The sequence below is a fragment of the Ranitomeya variabilis genome, chromosome 7 (genome assembly GCF_051348905.1).
Source record: "Ranitomeya variabilis isolate aRanVar5 chromosome 7, aRanVar5.hap1, whole genome shotgun sequence".
NCBI classification, from domain to species: Eukaryota; Metazoa; Chordata; class Amphibia; order Anura; family Dendrobatidae; genus Ranitomeya; species Ranitomeya variabilis.
In genome coordinates this window covers 30,819,532-30,840,681 of record NC_135238.1, presented here as the reverse complement: position 1 = coordinate 30,840,681, position 21,150 = coordinate 30,819,532, and the positions used below count along the sequence as shown (strand labels likewise).

The 21,150-nt window shown below is 48.2% G+C and overlaps 5 protein-coding genes across 5 annotated transcripts; 1 reads left to right on the top strand and 4 right to left on the bottom strand.

The window, feature by feature from the left end:
• Positions 1-7,219: 7,219 nt before the first annotated feature.
• LOC143784852 (histone H2A type 1) lies at positions 7,220-7,633 on the top strand. Its single transcript, XM_077273484.1, has one exon. It carries the CDS (start codon positions 7,231-7,233, stop codon positions 7,621-7,623), a length of 393 nt encoding a protein of 130 aa, XP_077129599.1. The 5' UTR covers positions 7,220-7,230; the 3' UTR covers positions 7,624-7,633.
• Positions 7,634-8,996: 1,363 nt separating this feature from the next.
• LOC143785367 (histone H4) lies at positions 8,997-9,308 on the bottom strand. The gene has a single exon (XM_077274155.1). The coding sequence runs from the start codon at positions 9,306-9,308 to the stop codon at positions 8,997-8,999; it is 312 nt and encodes a 103-aa protein (XP_077130270.1).
• Positions 9,309-12,633: 3,325 nt separating this feature from the next.
• Positions 12,634-13,495, bottom strand: LOC143784851 (histone H4). The gene has a single exon (XM_077273483.1). The coding sequence runs from the start codon at positions 13,492-13,494 to the stop codon at positions 13,183-13,185; it is 312 nt and encodes a 103-aa protein (XP_077129598.1). The 5' UTR covers position 13,495; the 3' UTR covers positions 12,634-13,182.
• Positions 13,496-15,498: 2,003 nt separating this feature from the next.
• LOC143784850 (histone H3) lies at positions 15,499-15,929 on the bottom strand. The gene has a single exon (XM_077273481.1). It carries the CDS (start codon positions 15,927-15,929, stop codon positions 15,519-15,521), a length of 411 nt encoding a protein of 136 aa, XP_077129596.1. The 3' UTR covers positions 15,499-15,518.
• Positions 15,930-16,796: 867 nt separating this feature from the next.
• LOC143784849 (histone H1.01-like) lies at positions 16,797-17,482 on the bottom strand. Its single transcript, XM_077273480.1, has one exon. The coding sequence runs from the start codon at positions 17,464-17,466 to the stop codon at positions 16,819-16,821; it is 648 nt and encodes a 215-aa protein (XP_077129595.1). The 5' UTR covers positions 17,467-17,482; the 3' UTR covers positions 16,797-16,818.
• Between the last annotated feature and the right edge of the window lie 3,668 nt (positions 17,483-21,150).

The window sequence follows — 21,150 nt, the reverse complement described above, 5'->3', positions numbered from 1 at the left end:
ATGACAGATCGCTGTGCTATTGGGTGAGAAAATCAGGTGATCAACATCAGAAGCTCCGCCCTCTGAAGTTCATTGGTTATTCCATAAATAAATCTCCCCTCCATCAGACTGTGCTGTAAATCCCCATATACTGCTGCGTACCCCCGTATGGTGCGATGTATGCCCATATAGCAATGTATACCATCATATAGTGCGATGTATGCCCATATAGCAATGTATACCCTCATATAGTGCTTTACAACTCCATATTGCACTGTATAAACTCCAGACGGTGCTGTATACCTTACACATAATGCTGTGTATCGCATGTAGCACTGTAACCCCCGTCCATATGTGCTATATACTCCCCTTATAGTGCTACACACACCATGTTGCACTGCATACCCTCAATAGAGCGCTGGAAACCCCCATGTCTCGTTTTTACCCATGCATAGTGATGTATGCCCCCCTATAGTGCTGCATTCTTCCATATAGGAGCTTTTACCTTGGTAGATCCTGTGATCAACCTGATAACTTTGCTGCCGGTTGTGACTTTATTGCTCTCGGTCGGTGCGATTCTCTCACTGATGTTCTCACTGTCGCAAGTGATCGGAGGACGCCACCTATTGCAAGCGGCAGAGGAGCAGTGATCGGATCTCGGCCTCTCCCCTGTGCTCCTCACCCGGATCTCTCTCAGCTGACCAGATTGTCTGTGCAGAGCCCAGGACTGATCGCTGCGACATTTCCCCAACTAGAAACAACTGGTGAGCACCGGCAGTAACGGAGCGGGAATGTCCGAAGCAACAAATCACCTGCGAGTAGGATGGGGCCACCGATCAGTCCGTGTACCGGCTCCCCGCTATGTCCAGCGCCGCTTCTGCGGATACTGCGCCACTAATCAGGGACTCCAGGGGGTGATCACTATACAAGAGCGGATCGTCCGACCCGACACCGGGCGTCGTGCTGCCTCCCCCTTTGGTGAGTATGACACTATCGGCAGTGACTTTAGCAAGAATCGCTGATGTGAAAGTCGCCTTTTGCAGCAGATCTTGCAGTTTTTCTGCATCTGCCGCGTAACGGGTCACTCACTACAGCAACATTGCGTTCGGCCTCATTCATTCACTATGGGATTTGCCAGAAGGGTAACACAGGCGACGGCCTCCGCTGACTGCCCCCTCCCTGACCTGTGATATCACTGTACCCCGTATGTGCAGAGTATTGGGGGGGGGGGGGGGGGGGTTGTGTTCCACATCAATAGATGATCCACATCGGGGGCTGATTGCAATCACCTGCCTGATATCGTGTCTTACCCCGTGTGAAGCTGTGACCGCTGCGGCCTGTAATGGAGGGAAGAGCTCTGATAAGGCGACAGCTTCACAGTGCGACACTCCGTGGAGGAAACTGTGAAATATTAACGGATTTATGTGACCCCCACTATTGTGCAAAAGGGGAATATCGGGAGAAAGGCGGAGACGCAAAATCCAGCGTCTACACAGAGCACAGCTGTATATAGTATATATAGTGCAACACATCACATCTGCACAGCCCAGATCAGCAGTGTAATAAATGTCACTGATAATAGAGGAGTGTGTACAGTATATACAGCAGTGTACAGTATATAGAGTAGTATGTACAGTATATAGAGCAGTGTATGCAGTATATAGAGCAGAGTGTACAGTATATAGAGCAGTGTACAGTATATACAGCAGTGTGTACAATATATAGAGCTGAGTATATAGAGACGTTTATACATTATATAGAGCAGTATGTACAGTATATAGGGCTGAAAGTACAGTATATACAGCAGTGTGTACAGTATATAGAGCAATGTACACATTATATAGAGCAGTATGTACAGTATGTACAGTATATACAGCAGTGTGTACAGTATATAGAGCAGTGTGTACAGTATAGAGCAGTCTCTCCTCTCTTTCTCTCTCCTTCTCTTCTCCTTTCTCTATCTCTCTTTATCTTTCTTTCCCTCTCTCTATTTCTGTCTCCTCTTTCATTCTTTCTCCTTTCTCTCTTCTCTCTCTCTTTCTTTCTCTCTCTTTCGCTCTATTTCTCTCTTTACCTCTCTTTCTCTGTCTCTCTTTCCCTCTATCTCTCTCTCTCTCTCTCTCTCTCTCTCTCTCTCTCTCTCTCTCTCTCTCTCAGGGAGAGATGATCAATCCTTCATGTCAGCACCTCTCCAGAATGAGGCTGATGTACTAGTTTTTCTAGGCACCGCCATCTGCACTTGGGGTGCTGCTGTAATCCCTTTCATCATCCTCATTTTTCTCTTTCTCTCTCCTCTCTTTTAATCTTTCTCTCTCCTTTCTCTCTTTCTATCTATCTCTATCTCTCTTACTTTCTTCATTTCTTTCTCTCTCACTCTTTCTTCTCTCTCTTTCTCTCTTTCTTTTTCTCTCTCTCCTTGTCTCTTTCTTTATCTCGTTCTCTCTCTTTCTTTCTCTCTCTTTCTATTTCTCTCTCTCAGAGAGAGATGATCAATCCTTCATGTCAGCACCTCTCCAGAATGAGGCTGGTGTACTAGATTTTCTAGGCACTGCCATCTGCGCTCGGTGCTGCTGTAATCCCTTTCATCATTATAGTTTTTCCTCTGCACGTTTCCACATCCAGCCAAGTGATCGCTGGGTCCATTATACCCATCAGCATTGGCGATACTTCAATATGTTGCAAAGGAGAAGACAGAAGTGGTGATAACCCGCCTCTGTCTTCCCTAAAGTGTCTCCGCTGTGGTGCGGGATGATATGCTATGGAAATTTAATATCATTAATTGTGTCCTCCCAACAGGATCTGGTGCCCCATCTAATGGACATTCTATGTCATGGCACGGAAGGTTTCCCCAGGAGGGCGGTGGTGAAGGTGTTTACTAATTGGCTATGGAACGGTCACATGCAAAAACTCCAAGACTCGGACACCGTGCTGTCCCAGATTCTGGAGACGACGTGCAGGGAATTGGATTGGGAGGTGAAGGTGAACGCAATGGACCTGGCAGATTCCTATATGTCCCAAACATTGGAGATGGGGCCATCCCTAACGTGCCCTTACACTATAGGGCTGCCATCTAGCAGAAGCTCAGGTTCCATCTCAGACGCTCTGGTTAAATGTGAACGAGTCGGGCTTTTCCAGGCCTTATTGACTTGTCTTTGTGACTCTGAACGGCCAGTGGCATTAAAGGCTTGTGAAATCCTTCTCGCTGTGAAGTCCAAACTGTGCAGTGGGGACACCGATCCCTCCGTACAGCATGGAAGAGACTGGCTGGAGCACACGATGAAAGAGAAGCAAATAGCAGGTGGGGAAGGTGCTGGGGACCGGCAGGAGCGCCCACCAGAATGGGCCACTGGGGTCATAAAGAAGATGGATTTGGATAACCAAAGCCACCTTATGGGTGGGGAGAAATGCACGATGCAGATTGCTACTGATGGGAAGTTTAAGGGACATTTTTGCTGCAAAAATAATGCCTTTTGTGCTGTAATTTGCAGTGAATCCCACCTGTTTTTTTCCTACAGTGCCCTACTGGGACCCAGAAGCCATCCTACAGCTACTCAGTAACCAACCTGCAGCATTTAATGGGGGCACTGCCTTAACATCTAAGGGCTACTACTCACTTGCAAGCAACTCGGATGAGTCTCGCATGTTTAAAACCCGGCTCTGCACCCGGCACTCAGATCGGAGCATGCGGCCGCATAGGAATAGATGCAGCCGCACGCTCCGCTCCTCTGTGCGGGGTGCAGTGCCGGGGTATTGCCGGTGAGTAAGGAGCCCTAAGAAGGAAGTTCTGCTTATAAGAAAGTAAATGCCTCTGGCACTATAGAGGCCGATGTAGTAGGGATTATTTTTCTATTTTGGGTTGCTGCCAGTACACTTTTCACATGACTAACAATTAAAAGAAACAAACAAAAAAAAAACAAAACAAAAAAAAAAAAAAAAAACGGGCGCATTCCTGTAATTTTGCATTAGGACTGGAGTCATTTAGTTAATAAATGTTTGGAGAAACAAAGTGAGAATCATGAACTTCAATTAATACAAGAGGACTATGAGACCACAAAGAATCAGGACGATCCATGGAGCAAGAGCTGGAATGAAAAGCCACTGAGCGCAGCGCGATTTGTCAAATACACACATAGAGTTTTATACAACAAACAAAGAAAAGAGGGACGGTAAAAATAAATTTTAATAGGGTAAGAAAAAGGGATCAAAGTTGAGGAAAGTGTAGGATAAGACACAGATCCAAGCAGGTTGGAGAAAGACAAGCGTACTGTTATAATACTAACCGCGTAACAGGAGACAAGTAATATGATAGCTTTAATTGAATGACCTTAATAAGGGAAAATAAAAACATGTTAGTAAAACTCAACCTACAAGATAAGAGCTCTCAACTATATCTTGACTAAATGTTTCCCTACCGGGGTCTTGATAGACAAAACCATCCAAGAGGGGAAAATCCGGTAGAATAACTTAAAATGGATCTTGATAAAAAGTACATTCGTAATTCAGTAATATTGAGGGTCATTTCTGATCTTTTTTCCCCGTTTCCATATGTAACTTCCACAGAGGATGGTAGCTCATAACTGTATGTGTGAGGGGGCCATGCATACTGCTGTGATGCCCTTACCGGACACTTACTGCACTATACCGCAAACCGCTACATCGCAGTATGTCGCACTATATGGGGGTACAAAGGACTATTCGTAAAGATACATTACTATATAGAGGTAATTATTTCTACATGGAAGGTTTACTGCTGTGTGTGGGGATTTCTGCATTACAGGGGGCATACAGCAGTATACAGATGTGCACTGCATTGTTATATGGAGGTATACAGAATTACAGGGGTTTCCAGCACCATCTGGAGATATTACTGCACTATATGGAGTCTCCCCGAGGTGTCTGCTCTCACCGCCCGGGGCTCTGCGTCTGGTGACGGGAAATAGCAGGTGAAGCAACGGAGGGAATTAATGGTGACGAGGGAGATGGTGAGAAAACCTTGTCCGGAATAATCTGGGCATTTCTCGGTGAGTTGCTCTGTGTTCTGGGACTTCTTATTTAACCCCTTGCTGCACAGATCTCGGCATTCTGGGGTCTCGTTTATTAGTTAATTATTCTCTTGTTTATCAAATAACAGGAGACATTTGTGGTCGGTGGAGTTGATCTAGGGAAATGACGTCATTACATTACAGTGGAAGTGACGTCATTACATTTAGAAGCTGCGGGGAAATTCAACCCCCCCCTAACAGTCCTGTGTTCAGCCAATCAGCAGAGGGAGGAGCTAATGTTGCCAATGGTAACACGCTTACAGTTCCCGCTTTTTCCAGTCCTTTGTCTTCATATAACACGTGGTCCCAGGACCGACATCGGGAAATCTGCTTGTGTTGAGCGATCATTGGTCTCTTACATCCCACACAGGAATCTGCAGATTTCCAGGTTAGCGGCGCAGTATCCGCCCCGGTTTCCTCTCATGGCTATAGAGAATGATTCCGTGTTCTCCACATGCTGTGATGTGCCCGTGTGTCTGACCTGGAGACGATCAGATTTTCCCTTTCCCGTCACAATCAGTATTGTGGAGACGATATACTGGTCAGGGACGTGTCCTACAAGAGACATTTCAGGGAAGACCAATTATGCTCTCCCAGCAGATCCCACCATGTCTCCCCATTACAGATCCGTCCTACGGCTACAGGCAGGAGGTCTGTGATGGGGAATGGACGATCATGTGTAGGAGATTGCTGAGAGTTCCCTGCTCAGAACATTACACTGTGGTGTCAGGATCTCACAGGTCAGGCAGTTACATTATCGGCCGTCACATCCTCCTCACAGGATTCCTGCTCAGTTACTGATCGTCCTTCTGTTCTATCACTTTTCCTCCCCCGCTTCATCCAGTGTCAGGACAGGCGGCTCTCGGGCAATATATCCACATGTAGAAGCTCCGAGAATGAGGAGGGGAACAGCGAATCATAGGATAAATATCCCAATATAATCGCAGGATAAGATCCTCTAGCACCAGATGTAATCATGTATAACGGATGTCACAGATCTCACAGGGTTAATATGACAGGACTAGATAAAATCACTGCAGTGCAGAGAGCTCCGATCACAGGTCTGACTGTAAGATGCCCAAGTCCTGGTGACTCCCATCCTGGCACAAATGCTGTTTCTTATATTGATCTACAAAATAAATATAACACGATTTCCAGGGATATGGGCTGTGCCGTAATATTTCCCTGATCAGATCCGTGTGGGATGAATAGGGCAACGAATATTCACAGGGAATGTGGCTGTATGAGGCAGCTGGATAGATGGACGGCCTGTGTACCGGGTACGGAGACTCCTGTGTGATGACCACGTCCTGGACACTAATGTTTCGGTTGGATGGCGCCTCTGAAGACTATTATAACCTCACCAGGATAATAATGGCCACCGATCCCGGTGTTTGGGGGCAGACAGCTGGGAGGGCAGGACCCGGTATTATCAGTGGGGCAGAGCTGCCCCCACCGGTATCCACAGCGACCGCCGCTACCAGCAGAGGGGCCGGTAATAATCCGACGGACAAAGAACAGAGATTGAGCGGGAAATTCAAAACAAGCAACGGATCTGTGATCAGCCAATGAGCGAGAGACATCCGCAGGCGCCGACCAATCCCAGATACAGGAATATCCGCCTCCATTTAACTCCTCAGTGGCCGTGTGTGTGCTGCTCCCCACTACACACTTGCTTTACAGAAGCGGCGACTTCCCCCACCCCAGACCCGGCAGCGTCACATCAGGCTCCTGGTAGAACATAAGAGACTTGTTTTACGGGCAGTGATAGGATCAGCGCGGACACCGCAGGGAATCTGCTCCTGTATAGATGGAGCGGAGGAGAAGCCCTGACAGGGATTAACCCCTCTCCCGCCAGCCTGTCAGTGCAATTCATGACTGATAGAAGACACAATTCTAACGAGTGCAAATTACAAATCAACAGAATATTTCTGCATTTTCTTCTGCTCCAAGACAAATATCTGTTTTCACCCCTTATCTATTCTGCTCAAAGCAAACGTTTTCTATTGTGTGAGAAACTCATTTGAGCAATGGAGCGGTAATAAGCTCCGCCCTCTGCAGCTCATTGGTGGTTCTCCAAGTCTCTTCTCCATTGGCAGCTTCAGATTCCTCCAACGACAGGAGAGGAGGGCGGGGCAGCAGACTATATAAGGCGACACAACACGGTCTCTTCTACATTCGATTTTCTCTTTTTACAGTTCTCGCCATCATGTCTGGACGCGGCAAACAAGGAGGAAAGGTTCGTGCTAAAGCCAAGACCCGCTCATCCCGGGCAGGACTGCAGTTCCCAGTCGGCCGTGTGCACAGGCTTCTTCGCAAGGGCAATTACGCTGAGAGAGTCGGCGCCGGCGCTCCGGTCTATCTGGCCGCTGTGCTGGAGTATCTGACCGCCGAGATCCTGGAATTGGCCGGCAATGCTGCCCGGGACAACAAGAAGACCCGCATCATCCCCCGTCACCTGCAGCTGGCGGTGCGCAATGATGAGGAGCTGAACAGGCTGCTGGGTGGGGTGACCATTGCCCAGGGGGGCGTCCTGCCCAACATCCAGGCCGTGCTGCTGCCCAAAAAGACCGAGAGCAGCAAGGCGAGCAAGAGCAAGTGAGTGCCGCTTCTCCACGTCTGTCCATCCACACACCCAAAGGCTCTTTTAAGAGCCCCCACATCCTCTTCCTGAGAGCTGTAATCGGCCGATGGTCCACACTAGCGTCTGCTAACACATGTGCCCCCGCGGTATCTGGAATTAGATACAACTATATACACGATCTGTGCTGCGGTCAGCAGAGGCCTGATGTCCATCCTGCCACATGTCTCCTGGTGATACCGCAGCGGTTGCTATTACCGCAGTATTCTATAATAAATGGTCCAGAGTGTGCGCGGCTAATACAGTAGATGACGGGAAACTCTCCCACCAGCATTAGTGGGGAAGCCGGGTTATCCTGTAACCTTCAGTGCGGCTGCTAGTAAGTTATGTCCTAACATTCCCAAACAGATGGAACTTCTAGCAGACTGCCTCTTGTTTTGGTTCTCGGTTCTCCGAGTAATGGATGCCGGGGGTTAGTCACTGTCGGCGCAGTATAGGCATCTTCTGCAATAATCTGCATGTGTAGGTTCAGCAGGAGGCTCCTCTTTCAGTCATTTAATAAATTAAATCAACTGACATGTGCCCGAAACATGCGGCCTCAGCACCGGAGCCGCTTATAGTTTGCGGACACGACCTATTCTATTACATATTGGTGTATATATGGGATCTATGTTTATCTCAGTGGCCGTCATCCATACCGGAGTCTACACTCCGAGGCCATTCATCAATCCAGCCGCTTTCACTATTCGCAGCCCTCCTACAACCCACACGGATCTGAGCAGGAAGATACAAGGTGTCAGAATCTCCTTTTACTCAACACCAGGACTTGGATGTCTGCTCCGTAGTATCAGCAGAATACGGTAGAGCTGTGCACAAATTACTATGAACGGCCCAGTGCGGATATATCCCTGTTCTCGATCATTAGAACAGCATCAACCAGCTTCAGAAGGAACAGACAGAACGTCTTAAAATGTACAGCGTATAAAGATGGTGTCCTCGAACAGCCCCACCAGATTGGCCTCCTGCAGGGCCATCACGGCCGAGCTTATATTCTATACAGATTCCCTGCGGTGTCAGCGCTGATTATTACCTGCCCCTCTTCCCACATATTGGTAGCAGGATCTTCACTAATCGGGTCGTTTCCGCACCTTAGTCAACGATCACACGTTCAGTATTCGGTCAGTATTTCACATCATTATTTATAAGCCAAAACCAGGAGTGGGTGACGTGCTTCTATTATACTTTTCCTCTGATTGCTCCACTCCTGGTTTTGACTTACAAATACTGATAGTGTGAACGTCTCGGCAGCAGGAATAGGAAATTGCAGCCTCTCATAGAAGATGTGGGTGGCTCTGAAAAGAGCCTTTGGGTTGTCAGGACAGAAGAGAACACAATTAACCTCCGAAGCCGTAGAGAGTGCGGCCCTGGCGCTTGAGCGCGTACACCACGTCCATGGCGGTCACGGTCTTCCTCTTGGCGTGCTCGGTGTAGGTGACGGCGTCACGGATCACGTTCTCCAGGAAGACTTTCAGGACACCGCGAGTCTCCTCATAGATGAGGCCGGAGATGCGCTTGACGCCTCCTCTGCGAGCTAGACGGCGGATGGCAGGCTTGGTGATGCCCTGGATGTTATCACGGAGCACCTTCCTGTGCCGCTTGGCGCCGCCCTTCCCGAGACCTTTTCCTCCTTTGCCGCGACCAGACATCTTCTACAGTGAACAAAAACTGATTCCTGAGCCGCACGGACTCCTCCTTTATATGGAGGAGGAATGGACCAGAGAGAGAACTGCAGAGATGACGCGCTTCCAGGGCGAGATGTCTAGTACTAAATTAGCAGTAAAGCTCCTCCCTTTCGTCTCTGATTGGTTGAGCACAGAACGGTTGGCGATTTTGAATTTCCCGCTTATTGTCCTCTTCTTTTCCCACCTCTCTATTCTTCTCATCTCGGCGCCGCTGCTAGATCTGTTGGTTATTTAGATTTTTCCTTTCATTGTAGTTTGTCAAAAGTTAGAAAATAGAATTAAAAAAAATGTATTTTAGGGACAATGATCTACAGAAAACTCATCTGATCCCCGGCAGTCACTGTGGTGCCGGACTGGCGGCCATTACCTGTCACTGCAGAGCAGGGAGCTGCATGTAACCAGACCCCCGGCGGCTCCAGCTACAGAGAAGATGGGAAAACTGAAATACACGATAATTATATAACCACCCACCACAAATGTGATCTGTAGCGATGGGGGGAGGGATCTGCTCCGATCAGTGTCAAGCAGAATAGATTCACATAAAGGCGCCATCACCGATCTGGGGGACAAATGAGGTTATTAATAGAAACTAAACGCAGAGATCTCCGATCAGAACAAGAGAACAACCTAAAGCCGCAAGACTGCAGAGGCGGCACTAGGACCCCATTTACCCCTGCTGTACAGAAACCGCGCCTCCACCGCCACAGACCCGGGCTGTGCTCTGTACACACTTTACCCTGTCCTTATAAAACGTCAGTTATGTAATAGATGTCGCACACTTGGACTAGGTGAGAATAGAGAAGGGGCGGAGCGGTCACTGGAATATCGCGGATCACCTACAATATCGGAAACAGCAGCCGCCGTCTATTACCGGTTGCGACCGCGCTCCGTATATGGAGAATACGCGCAGAAAAGGGACCGTTCAGGACTCGGCTCATTTGTGGGAGGATTTGGTGGCTCTGAAAAGAGCCTTTGTGGTACAGGCAGGTGTGGAGGACAGATCTAAGCTCTCTCCCCACGGAGAGCATTTGAGTTTAGCATCCTGGGACCACGCGTTATATGAAGACACAGAACAGAAGAAGCCACTGAGCGGGAACTGCCACATTGTAACCAACATTAGCCCCTCCCCTCCCTCTGCTGATTGGCTGAGCACAGAACTGTTAGGGAATTTGAATTTCCCGCTCATCGTCGTCTCCGCAGCTTCTAAATGTCATTATGTAACTTCTTCCTCTGTAAAGAGAAGGATCCGGAATAGTCTGTAATCTTGACGGAGCGCAAAGGTCTCAGGTTATTTGGAGAATCATGAACTAAACCGAATCATGTTATAGCAGATGCCGGAGTCCCCAGAATATCAGATCTGGGGAGCAAAGGGTTAAATAACAGACACCACTGATCACAGCAACTCGCTCAGAACTGACAAGATCAGTAGTGAAGGCTCCGAGCTGTAGAGGAGCTCAGCCCCGGATCCCGCCATCACCCTCCTCAGCATTTAGCCCTCACCTCTATTGCGCCACCTGCTATTTCTCCCGCCGCTAGGCTGAGAGACCCGGGCTGTGCAGCCGCAGACACGGCGGGAAGACTGGAGAGGACCCAGGAGCATGGACGACGCCCGGTGTCGGGTCGGACGATCCGCTCTTGTATAGTGATCCCCCACTGGAGTCCCTGATTAGTGGCGCAGTATCCGCAGAAGCGGCGCTGGACATAGCGGGGAGCCGGTACACGGACTGATCGGTGGCCGCATCCTCCTCGCAGGTGATTTGTTGCTTCGGACATTCCCGCTCCGTTACTGCCGGTGCTCACCAGTTGTTTCTAGTTGGGGAAATGTCGCAGCGATCAGTCCTGGGCTCTGCACAAACAATCTGGTCAGCTGAGAGAGATCCGGGTGAGGAGCACAGGGGAGAGGCCGAAATCCGATCACTGCTCCTCCGCCTCTAGCAATAGGTGGCGTCCTCCGATCACTTGCGACAGTGAGAACATCAGTTAGAGAATCGCACCGACCCGATAGCAATAAAGTCACAACCGGCAGCAAACCGGCACACAGGATCTACCAAGGTAAAAGCTCCTATATGGAAGAATGCAGCACTATAGGGGGGTATACATCACTATGCATGGGTAAAAACGAGACATGGGGGTTTCCAGCGCTCTATGGAGGGTATGCAGTGCAACATGGTGTGTGTAGCACTATAAGGGGAGAATATAGCACATATGGACGGGGGGTTACAGTGCTACATGCGATACACAGCATTATGTGTAAGGTATACAGCACCGTCTGGAGTTTATACAATGCAATATGGAGTTGTAAAGCACTATATGAGGGTATACATTGCTATATGGGCATACATTGCACTATATGAGGGTATACATTGCTATATGGGCATATATCGCACTATACGGGGGTACGCAGCAGTATATGGGGAGTTACAGCACAGTCTGATGGAGGGGAGATTTATTTATGGAATAACCAATGAACTTCAGAGGGCGGAGCTTCTGATGTTGATCACCTGATTTTCTCACCCAATAGCACAGCGATCTGTCATCAGTGCTCATTTGCATGGACTGGCTATAGATTCCGCTGCTCTGGGAGAGTCAGGATCATTTTCCTCTCACTTGTGACAAGAACTATTTGCTTTCATTATGGCTGATCCCAAATCTGCCCCAGCGCCCAAGAAGGGCTCCAAAAAAGCCGTGACCAAGACCCAGAAGAAGGACGGCAAGAAGCGGAGGAAGAGCAGGAAGGAGAGCTACGCCATCTACGTGTACAAGGTGCTGAAGCAGGTCCACCCCGACACCGGCATCTCCTCCAAGGCCATGGGCATCATGAACTCCTTCGTCAACGACATCTTCGAGCGCATCGCAGGGGAAGCCTCCCGCCTGGCTCACTACAACAAGCGCTCCACCATCACCTCCCGGGAGATCCAGACCGCCGTGCGCCTGCTGCTGCCCGGAGAGCTGGCCAAGCACGCGGTGTCCGAGGGCACCAAGGCGGTCACCAAGTACACCAGCGCCAAGTGATCGGCTCCTTCCTCTGCTCCTCACCCCAAAGGCTCTTCTAAGAGCCACCCACACCCTCACTAGAAGAGCTGCTTCTCCGCTGCCTCGTAGGGTTTTGTTCCGTCTTCATCTGCAGATGTGTCCTAGTGAGATGTAGATCGTTCGCCGGCGGAGGTTGTTTGTTCACCGGATTTGTATCACATCTGGCTGATTTCACCATTTCTATCGGCCCCGTGCAGGTCCAGTCCCCATCACAGCTGTGGGAGCTTCTGTGCGGCTCCTCTACCAGTGGCGCAGCGCTTTCTGTAGCTATAGACCCCTGTCCTCTCAGCTCTGGGTCCTAGTGCCGCTGCCTCCAGGGTTCCACTGGTAATGGCAGATTATTTATTATAAAGTAAATCGACTGACATGTGGCCCAAAAAATGCGGCCTCAGCACCGGAGCCGCCATCCATACCAGAGTCTAGTGATCAGGACGCGGTCACATAGGAGTCTACACTCCGAGGCCATTCATCAATCCAGCCGCTTTCACTATTCGCAGCCCTCCTACAACCCACACGGATCTGAGCAGGAAGATACAATGTCAGAATCTCCTTTACTCAACATCAGGACGTGGATTTCTGCTCCGTAGTATCAGCAGAATATGGTAGAACTGTGCACAAATTACTATAAACGGCCCAGTGCGGATATATCCCCCCTTACACATGTACAGCGTGTATAAAGCCTGCACTGGCAGTCACACAAGCACAGTGACCATTAGACCCCAGCAGTCAGGTGCAGCCTCTCATGTAAGATGTGGGTGGCTCTGAAAAGAGCCTTTGGGGTGTGAGCATGGAGCAGAGAACACAATTAACCTCCGAAGCCGTAGAGAGTGCGGCCCTGGCGCTTGAGCGCGTACACCACGTCCATGGCGGTGACGGTCTTCCTCTTGGCGTGCTCGGTGTAGGTGACGGCGTCACGGATCACGTTCTCCAGGAAGACTTTCAGGACACCGCGAGTCTCCTCATAGATGAGGCCGGAGATGCGCTTGACGCCTCCTCTGCGAGCTAGACGGCGGATGGCAGGCTTGGTGATGCCCTGGATGTTATCACGGAGCACCTTCCTGTGCCGCTTGGCGCCGCCCTTCCCGAGACCTTTTCCTCCTTTACCGCGACCAGACATCTTCCACGTAGTCAGCAGAACACGATGACTGATCAGCGCAGAGTCCTTCCTTTATATAGCGAGTGAGCGGACCGGAGCGAGAACCGCAGAGATGACGCGTTTCCGGAGCGAGATTTCTAGTACTAAATTTGCAGTTAGCCCCTCCCTTTCGTCTCTGATTGGTTGAGCACAGAACGGTTGGCGATTGTGAATTTCCCGATTATTGTCCTCTTATTTTCCCGCTTCTCCATTCTTCTCACCTCGGCGCTGCTGCTAGATCTGTTGGTTATTTTGATTTGTGCTTTCATTGTAGTTCCTGCTGCTATTTTCCAGCTTGTTAGAAAGTAGAATACAAAAATACATTTTAGGGACAATGATCTACAGAAAACTCATCTGATCCCCGGCAGTCACTGTGGTGCCGGATTGGCGGCCATTACCGGTCCCTCAGAGCAGGGAGCTGCATGTAACCAGACCCCCGGCGTCTCCAGCCCCAGAGAACATAGGAGAACTCAAATACACGATAATTACATAACGACCCACCCACCACAAATGTGATCTGTAGCGATGGGGGGAGGGAGAAAAGCGGAGACACAAAATCCAGCATCTACACAGAGAGCACAGCTGTATATAGTATATATAGTGCACATCACATCTGTACTGCCCAGATCAGCAGTGTAATAAGTGTCACTGATAATAGAGGAGTGTGTACAGTATATACAGCAGTGTACAGTGCAGTGTACAGTATATACAGCAGTATACAGTATATAAAGCAGTGTACAGTATATAGAGCAGTGTACAGTATATACAGCAGTGTACAGTATATAGAGCAGTGTGTACATTATATACAGCAGTGTACATTATATTGAGCAGTGTACATTATATGCAGCAGTGTGTACAGTATATACAGCAGTGTGTACATTATATAGAGCAGTGTGTACATTATATACAGCAGTGTGTACAGTATATAGAGCAGTGTGTACAGTATATAGAGCAGTGTGTACATTATATACAGCAGTGTGTACAGTATATAGAGCAGTGTGTACATTATATACAGCAGTGTGTATAGTATATAGAGCAGTGTGTACAGTATATACAACAGTGTGTACAGCATATACAGCAGTGTGTACATTATATTGAGCAGTTTACATTATATGCAGCAGTGTGTACAGTATATACAACAGTGTGTACAGCATATACAGCAGCGTGTACATTATATTGAGCAGTGTACAGTATATACAGAGCAGACAAAGAGGGAGTTAAGTATTGTTGAGCGGCGCCGTGGCTCAGTGGTTAACACTGCAGCCTTGCAGCACTGGTGTCCGTTTTTTTTCTTTAGTTTCCGGACGGACAGATATCGGAAATGTGTTTGTGTCCTGCGATCACTGGTCACTTACGTTCCATACAGGAGTCTAATAGGTAGATATATATCCAGGTCCAGGGATCACAGAAAAACGTATTTGGAAATAATACAAAAAAACTCACAAACTGCATAAGGAGTCACAGGGGATGTACACTTACACTAGGCAGACGCGGTTCTGACTTACTAATAAATACGTTTTTATGGGATGCCTGGAGCTGGATCTGTCCCCCACTAAATGATTCAGTGTCTCGTGTCCCTTTCTACTTTTGGGGGAGATGACGTTTTACCTTTTTCCTTCTACTTAGTCTAGATAGGTTTTCAGTATCAAGGGAGAAGTATCAAGGGAGAAGTATCCGCTTTCAAGAATACAAGGAACATAACTTTCCCTCTTTCCATAGTGACTCCATCACACCGGAGTGCCGGGAATATAAGGAAACGAGGTCCAGCAGTTTAGAGAGAACTTATAAGGGGATGAGGAGTCTCTAAAACGCTGATTGATTTTATCTAGGCAAAACGACTATAGAACTGCTGCAAACTCCTGCAGAGAAATGAACAACTAGTCCGGATACATGATGCATTCAGGATCAGCCCTGTGTGGCGGAGGTTAGGAATGAGCTCGTCTGGAGGGAGGATTTGGTGGCTCTGAAAAGAGCCTTTGTGGTACAGTCAGGTCTTGAGAACAGATCTAAGCTCTCTCCCCACGGATCCGGCGGGCCAGCTGGATGTCTTTGGGCATGATGGTGACCCTCTTGGCGTGGATGGCGCACAGGTTGGTGTCCTCAAACAGCCCCACCAGATAAGCCTCGCTGGCCTCCTGCAGGGCCATCACGGCCGAGCTTTGGAAGCGCAGATCAGTCTTGAAGTCCTGGGCGATCTCTCTCACCAGTCGCTGGAAGGGAAGTTTACGGATCAGCAGCTCGGTGGATTTCTGATAGCGGCGGATCTCACGGAGAGCGACTGTTCCCGGGCGGTAACGATGGGGCTTCTTCACTCCACCAGTGGCCGGAGCGCTCTTCCTGGCGGCCTTAGTGGCCAGCTGCTTGCGGGGAGCTTTCCCTCCGGTGGATTTACGGGCGGTCTGCTTGGTTCTGGCCATAGCTCTGAACAGAAGAGAACAGAAGTGATGAGAGAAGCGGAGAGAGCGGGATATTTATACTCCTCTGCTCCTAGTCTCGCTCCATGTGGACACGCCCCCTGCATACCATTGGTTATTTTGTAGAAGGTGAGCAGCCAATAACGTGTGATGTCCGCGACCAATCACTGCACAGAGAAGGCTCAGCCTGACTCACACTTCAGATATTACTTGCTGCTCTGAAACACACAGGGTCGCATCAAATCTGCAGGCGGCTAATACAGCGGAAGCTCCGGTTCTAGATTCCCAGTGCCCGGAGCTGTACAGTGGCTCCTCTATAATCAGTCACTGAGGCTTCAACTCTCACATCGGAGTAATAACCTCACACCCCTATTACTGAGATGAGGGTTACATGTGGTGATAACTGATTAGGATGATGCAAGTGTCATGATCTCTGCTGCACATCGGCCCCTTCCCTCCATTAATAACACAGAATTGTCACCTGTAGGCACTGATCATACAGCTCTGCGGGGAGGAGGTGGTGGCACTCATCATACAGCTCTGCGGGGAGGAGGTGGTGGCACTGATCATACAGCTCTGCGGGGAGGAGGTGGTGGCTCTGATCATATAGCTCTGCGGGGAGGAGGTGGTGGCACTGATCATACAGCTCTGCGGGGAGGAGGTGGTGGCACTGATCATACAGCTCTGCGGGGAGGAGGTGGTGGCACTGATCATACAGCTCTGCGGGGAGGAGGTGGTGGCACTGATCATACAGCTCTGCGGGGAGGAGGTGGTGGCACTGACCATACAGCTCTGGGGGGAGGAGGTGGTGGCACTGATCATACAGCTCTGGGGGGAGGATTTCGTGGCTCTGATAAGAGCCTTTGTGGTATAAGTACAGGAGCAGCTCCGCTTATTTCTTAGCCGCTGGCTTCTTGGCTTTCGCAGCCTTCTTAGCCGGACTCTTGGCAGCTTTGGGTTTGGCCGCCTTCTTAGCCGGACTCTTCGTCGCCTTCTTGGGCTTGGGAGCGGCTTTCGGCTTCTTGGGGCTCTTGGCCGCTTTCTTGGCAGCTGCTGCGGGCTTCTTGGCCTTTTTCGGACTCTTCTTGGCCGCGGTCGGAGCCTTCTTGGGCTTCTTCGGAGATTTGGCGGCTTTCTTGGCAGCAGCGGGTTTCTTGGGCTTGGCCGCAGCTGCTGACTTCTTCTTGGCCACTTTGTCTTTAGTCTCCTGCTTCTTGTTCAGCTTGAAGGACCCGGAGGCGCCGCTGCCCTTCACCTGGAGGAGGGCGCCCTTGGTGACCAGAGACTTGACGGCCAGCTTCAGGCGGCTGTTGTTCTTCTCCACATTGTATCCTCCGGCAGACAGAGCCTTCTTCAGGGCGGCCAGAGACACCCCGCTGCGCTCCTTGGAGGCGGACACGGCTTTCACGATCAGCTCGGAGACGCTGGGGCCGGAGGGTTTATGGCTTTTCTTGGCGGCGGATTTCTTCGGCTGCTTCTTGGATTTGGCGGCTGGCTCTGCGGGAGGGGGAGCGGCGGCTGGCGCGGTCTCTGCCATCATGTGCTGCGGAAACAAAATGAAAATTTCTCCTGATAGGAAGGAAAACAGTGAGGCCGGAGCTGGAGGCGCCTCTTATATGTACAGGCTTACTGCGCACTGATTGGCTGCTGAGCTGCACGGTCCTGAGTAGGGTTGAGCGAAACGGGTCGATCATTTTCAAAAGTCGCCGACTTTTGGCTAAGTCGGCGTCTCATGAAACCCGATCCGACCCCTGTGCTTGTCGGCCATGCGGTACGCGACTTTCGCGCCAAAGTCGCGTTTCAATGACGCGAAAAGCGCCATTTCTCAGCCAATGAAGGTGAACGCAGAGTGTGGGCAGCGTGATGACATAGATCCTGGTCCCCACCATCTTAGAGAAGGGCATTGCAGTGATTGGCTTGCTGTCTGCGGCGTCACAGGGGCTATAAAGGGGCGTTCCCGCCGACCGCCATCTTACTGCTGCTGATCTGAGCTTAGGGACAGGTTGCTGCCGCTTCATCAGAAGCAGGGAGAGCGTTAGGCAGGGTCCACTAACCACCAAACCGCTTGTGCTGCAGCGATTTCCACTGTCCAACACCACCTTCGGTGTGCAGGAACAGTGGAAGCTATTTTTTTTTTTTTTTCCCCTCAGCGCTGTAGCTCATTGGGCTGCCCTAGAAGGCTCCGTGATAGCTGTATTGCTGTGTGTACGCCACTGTGGAAACCAACTGCTTTTTTCAAAGCACATATCCTCTTGTTCCTTCCTTTCTGCACAGCTATCTTTTTTGTTTGTCCACACTTTTTATTTAATTTGTGCATCAGTCCACTCCTATTGCTGCCTGCCATACCTGGCTTACATTACTGCAGGGAGATAGTAATTGTAGGACAGTTTTTTTTTTTTTTTTGTTTTTTTTTTGTGGGAGATTAAGATTGGCATTTCTGCTACAGTGCCATCCCTGTGTGTGCCATCTCTCACTGAGTGGGCCATAGAAAGCCTATTTATTTTTTCCGTGATTTGTGTTCTAAAATCTACCTCAACACAGAAACACTACATCAATCAGTGGGAGAAAAATATTGGCCTCAGTCAGGGCTTGTGTGCCACTGCTGTGTGTGCGCTATCTCTCATTCAGTGGGCTATAGCAAGCCTATATTTTTTTTTTTTTTTTTTTTTTTTTAATATTATTTGGTTTCAAAAGTCTCCCTGAAAAAAAAAAAAAACCTAAAAAAACAGTGGGAGAGTAATATTGCCCTTTCAGCTTGTGTGCCAGTCTTGACTCCTGGGTGTGCCACCTCTCTCCCTCTCATTCAGTGGGCCATAGAAAGCCTATTTATTTTTTTTTTTAAATATTATTGGGTTTCTAAAGTCTCCCTGAAAAAAACAAAAAATACATAAAAAAACAGTGGGAGAGTAATATTGCCCTTTCAGCTTGTGTGCCAGTCTTGACTCCTGGGTGTGCCACCTCTCTCCCTTTCATTCAGTGGGCCATAGAAAGCCTATTTATTTTTTTTTTTAAATATTATTGGGTTTCTAAAGTCTCCCTGAAAAAACAAAAAAAACATAAAAAAACAGTGGGAGAGTAATATTGCCCTTTCAGCTTGTGTGCCAGTCTTGACTCCTGGGTGTGCCACCTCTCTCCCTCTCATTCAGTGGGCCATAGAAAGCCTATTTATTTTTTTTTTTAAATATTATTGGGTTTCTAAAGTCTCCCTGAAAAAAACAAAAAATACATAAAAAAACAGTGGGAGAGTAATATTGCCCTTTCAGCTTGTGTGCCAGTCTTGACTCCTGGGTGTGCCACCTCTCTCCCTCTCATTCAGTGGGCCATAGAAAGCCTTTTTTTTTTTTGGTTTTTTTAATATTATTTGGTTTCTAAAGTCTCCCTGAAAAAAACAAAAAAAACATAAAAAACAGTGGGAGAGTAATATTGCCCTTTCAGCTTGTGCGCCAGTCTTGACTCCTGGTTGTGCCACCTCTCTCTCTCTAATTGTGGGCCATAGAAAGCCTTTTTTTTTTTTTTAAATATTATTGGGTTTCTAAAGTCTCCCTGAAAAAACAAAAAATACATAAAAAAACAGTGGGAGAGTAATATTGCCCTTTCAGCTTGTGTGCCAGTCTTGACTCCTGGGTGTGCCACCTCTCTCCCTTTCATTCAGTGGGCCATAGAAAGCCTATTTATTTTTTCCGTGATTTGTGTTCTAAATTCTACCTCAACACAAAAACACTACATCAATCAGTGGGAGAAAAATATTGGCCTCAGTCAGGGCTTGTGTGCCACTGCTGTGTGTGCTATCTCTCATTCAGTGGGCTATAGCAAGCCTATTTTTTTTTTTTTTTTTTTTTTTTTTTAATATTATTTGGTTTCTAAAGTCTCCCTGAAAAAAAAAAAAAACCTAAAAAAACAGTGGGAGAGTAATATTGCCCTTTCAGCTTGTGTGCCAGTCTTGACTCCTGGGTGTGCCACCTCTCTCCCTCTCATTCAGTGGGCCATAGAAAGCCTATTTATTTTTTTTTTTAAATATTATTGGGTTTCTAAAGTCTCCCTGAAAAAACAAAAAATACATTAAAAAACAGTGGGAGAGTAATATTGCCCTTTCAGCTTGTGTGCCAGTCTTGACTCCTGGGTGTGCCACCTCTCTCCCTTTCATTCAGTGGGCCATAGAAAGCCTATTTTTTTTTTTTTTTTAATATTATTTGGTTTCTAATTCTCCCTGAAAAAACAAAAAAAAACCTAAAAAAACAGTGGGAGAGTAATATTGCCCTTTCAGCTTGTGTGCCAGTCTTGACTCCTGGGTGTGTCACCTCTCTCCCTCTCATTCAGTGGGCCATAGAAAGCCTATTTATTTTTTTTTTTAAATATTATTGGGTTTCTAAAGTCTCCCTGAAAAAACAAAAAATACATAAAAAAACAGTGGGAGAGTAATATTGCCCTTTCAGCTTGTGTGCCAGTCTTGACTCCTGGGTGTGCCACCTCTCTCCCTCTCATTCAGTGGGCCATAGAAAGCCTTTTTTTTTTTTGGTTTTTTTAATATTATTTGGTTTCTAAAGTCTCCCTGAAAAAAACAAAAAAAACATAAAAAACAGTGGGAGAGTAATATTGCCCTTTCAGCTTGTGCGCCAGTCTTGACTCCTGGTTGTGCCACCTCTCTCTCTCTAATTGTGGGCCATAGAAAGCCTTTTTTTTTTTTTTTTTTTATATTATTTGGTTTCTAAAGTCTCCCTGAGAAAAAAAAATAAATAAATTAGGTGGGAGATTAATATTGACATTAGTGCTTGAGTGACAGTCCTGCGTGTGTGTCATCTCTGTGATTTTGTGCCACAGAAAACAGAGTGTGTAACATTGTGCCTGATTTTCCTTGTGGTCTCACCAACCTGTTAAGGGATATTGAAATCATACTGAAGTTATAGCTCACCGTGTAAGTTGTTTGATAGCAACAAATAAAGTTACTTTGGTTAAGATTTTAAAACAATGAGGAAGTCTGGTGCAAGAGGTCGTCGTGGGCGTTCATTGTCAGCTGGTAATGATGGTAGTGGTAGTGGAGCATCAGGTGGTCGTGGGGATAAAAATATTCCACCTAAGTCTGGAGCTGTGGAGCCAGTTTCGTCGTCAGGCTACACAAGGCCTCGAACGCTCTCTTTTCTGGGAGTAGGAAAACCGCTTTTAAAGGCGGAGCAGCAACAGCAAGTTTTGGCTTACATTGCAGACTCAGCCTCTAGCTCTTTTGCCT

What these genes read in the sequence shown, in the direction of transcription:
- LOC143784852 (XM_077273484.1), top strand. Translation starts at nt 7,231, where the DNA reads ATGTCTGGACGCGGCAAACAAGGAGGAAAGGTTCGTGCTAAAGCCAAG.
- LOC143785367 (XM_077274155.1), bottom strand. Translation starts at nt 9,308, where the DNA reads ATGTCTGGTCGCGGCAAAGGAGGAAAAGGTCTCGGGAAGGGCGGCGCC.
- LOC143784851 (XM_077273483.1), bottom strand. Translation starts at nt 13,494, where the DNA reads ATGTCTGGTCGCGGTAAAGGAGGAAAAGGTCTCGGGAAGGGCGGCGCC.
- LOC143784850 (XM_077273481.1), bottom strand. Translation starts at nt 15,929, where the DNA reads ATGGCCAGAACCAAGCAGACCGCCCGTAAATCCACCGGAGGGAAAGCT.
- LOC143784849 (XM_077273480.1), bottom strand. Translation starts at nt 17,466, where the DNA reads ATGATGGCAGAGACCGCGCCAGCCGCCGCTCCCCCTCCCGCAGAGCCA.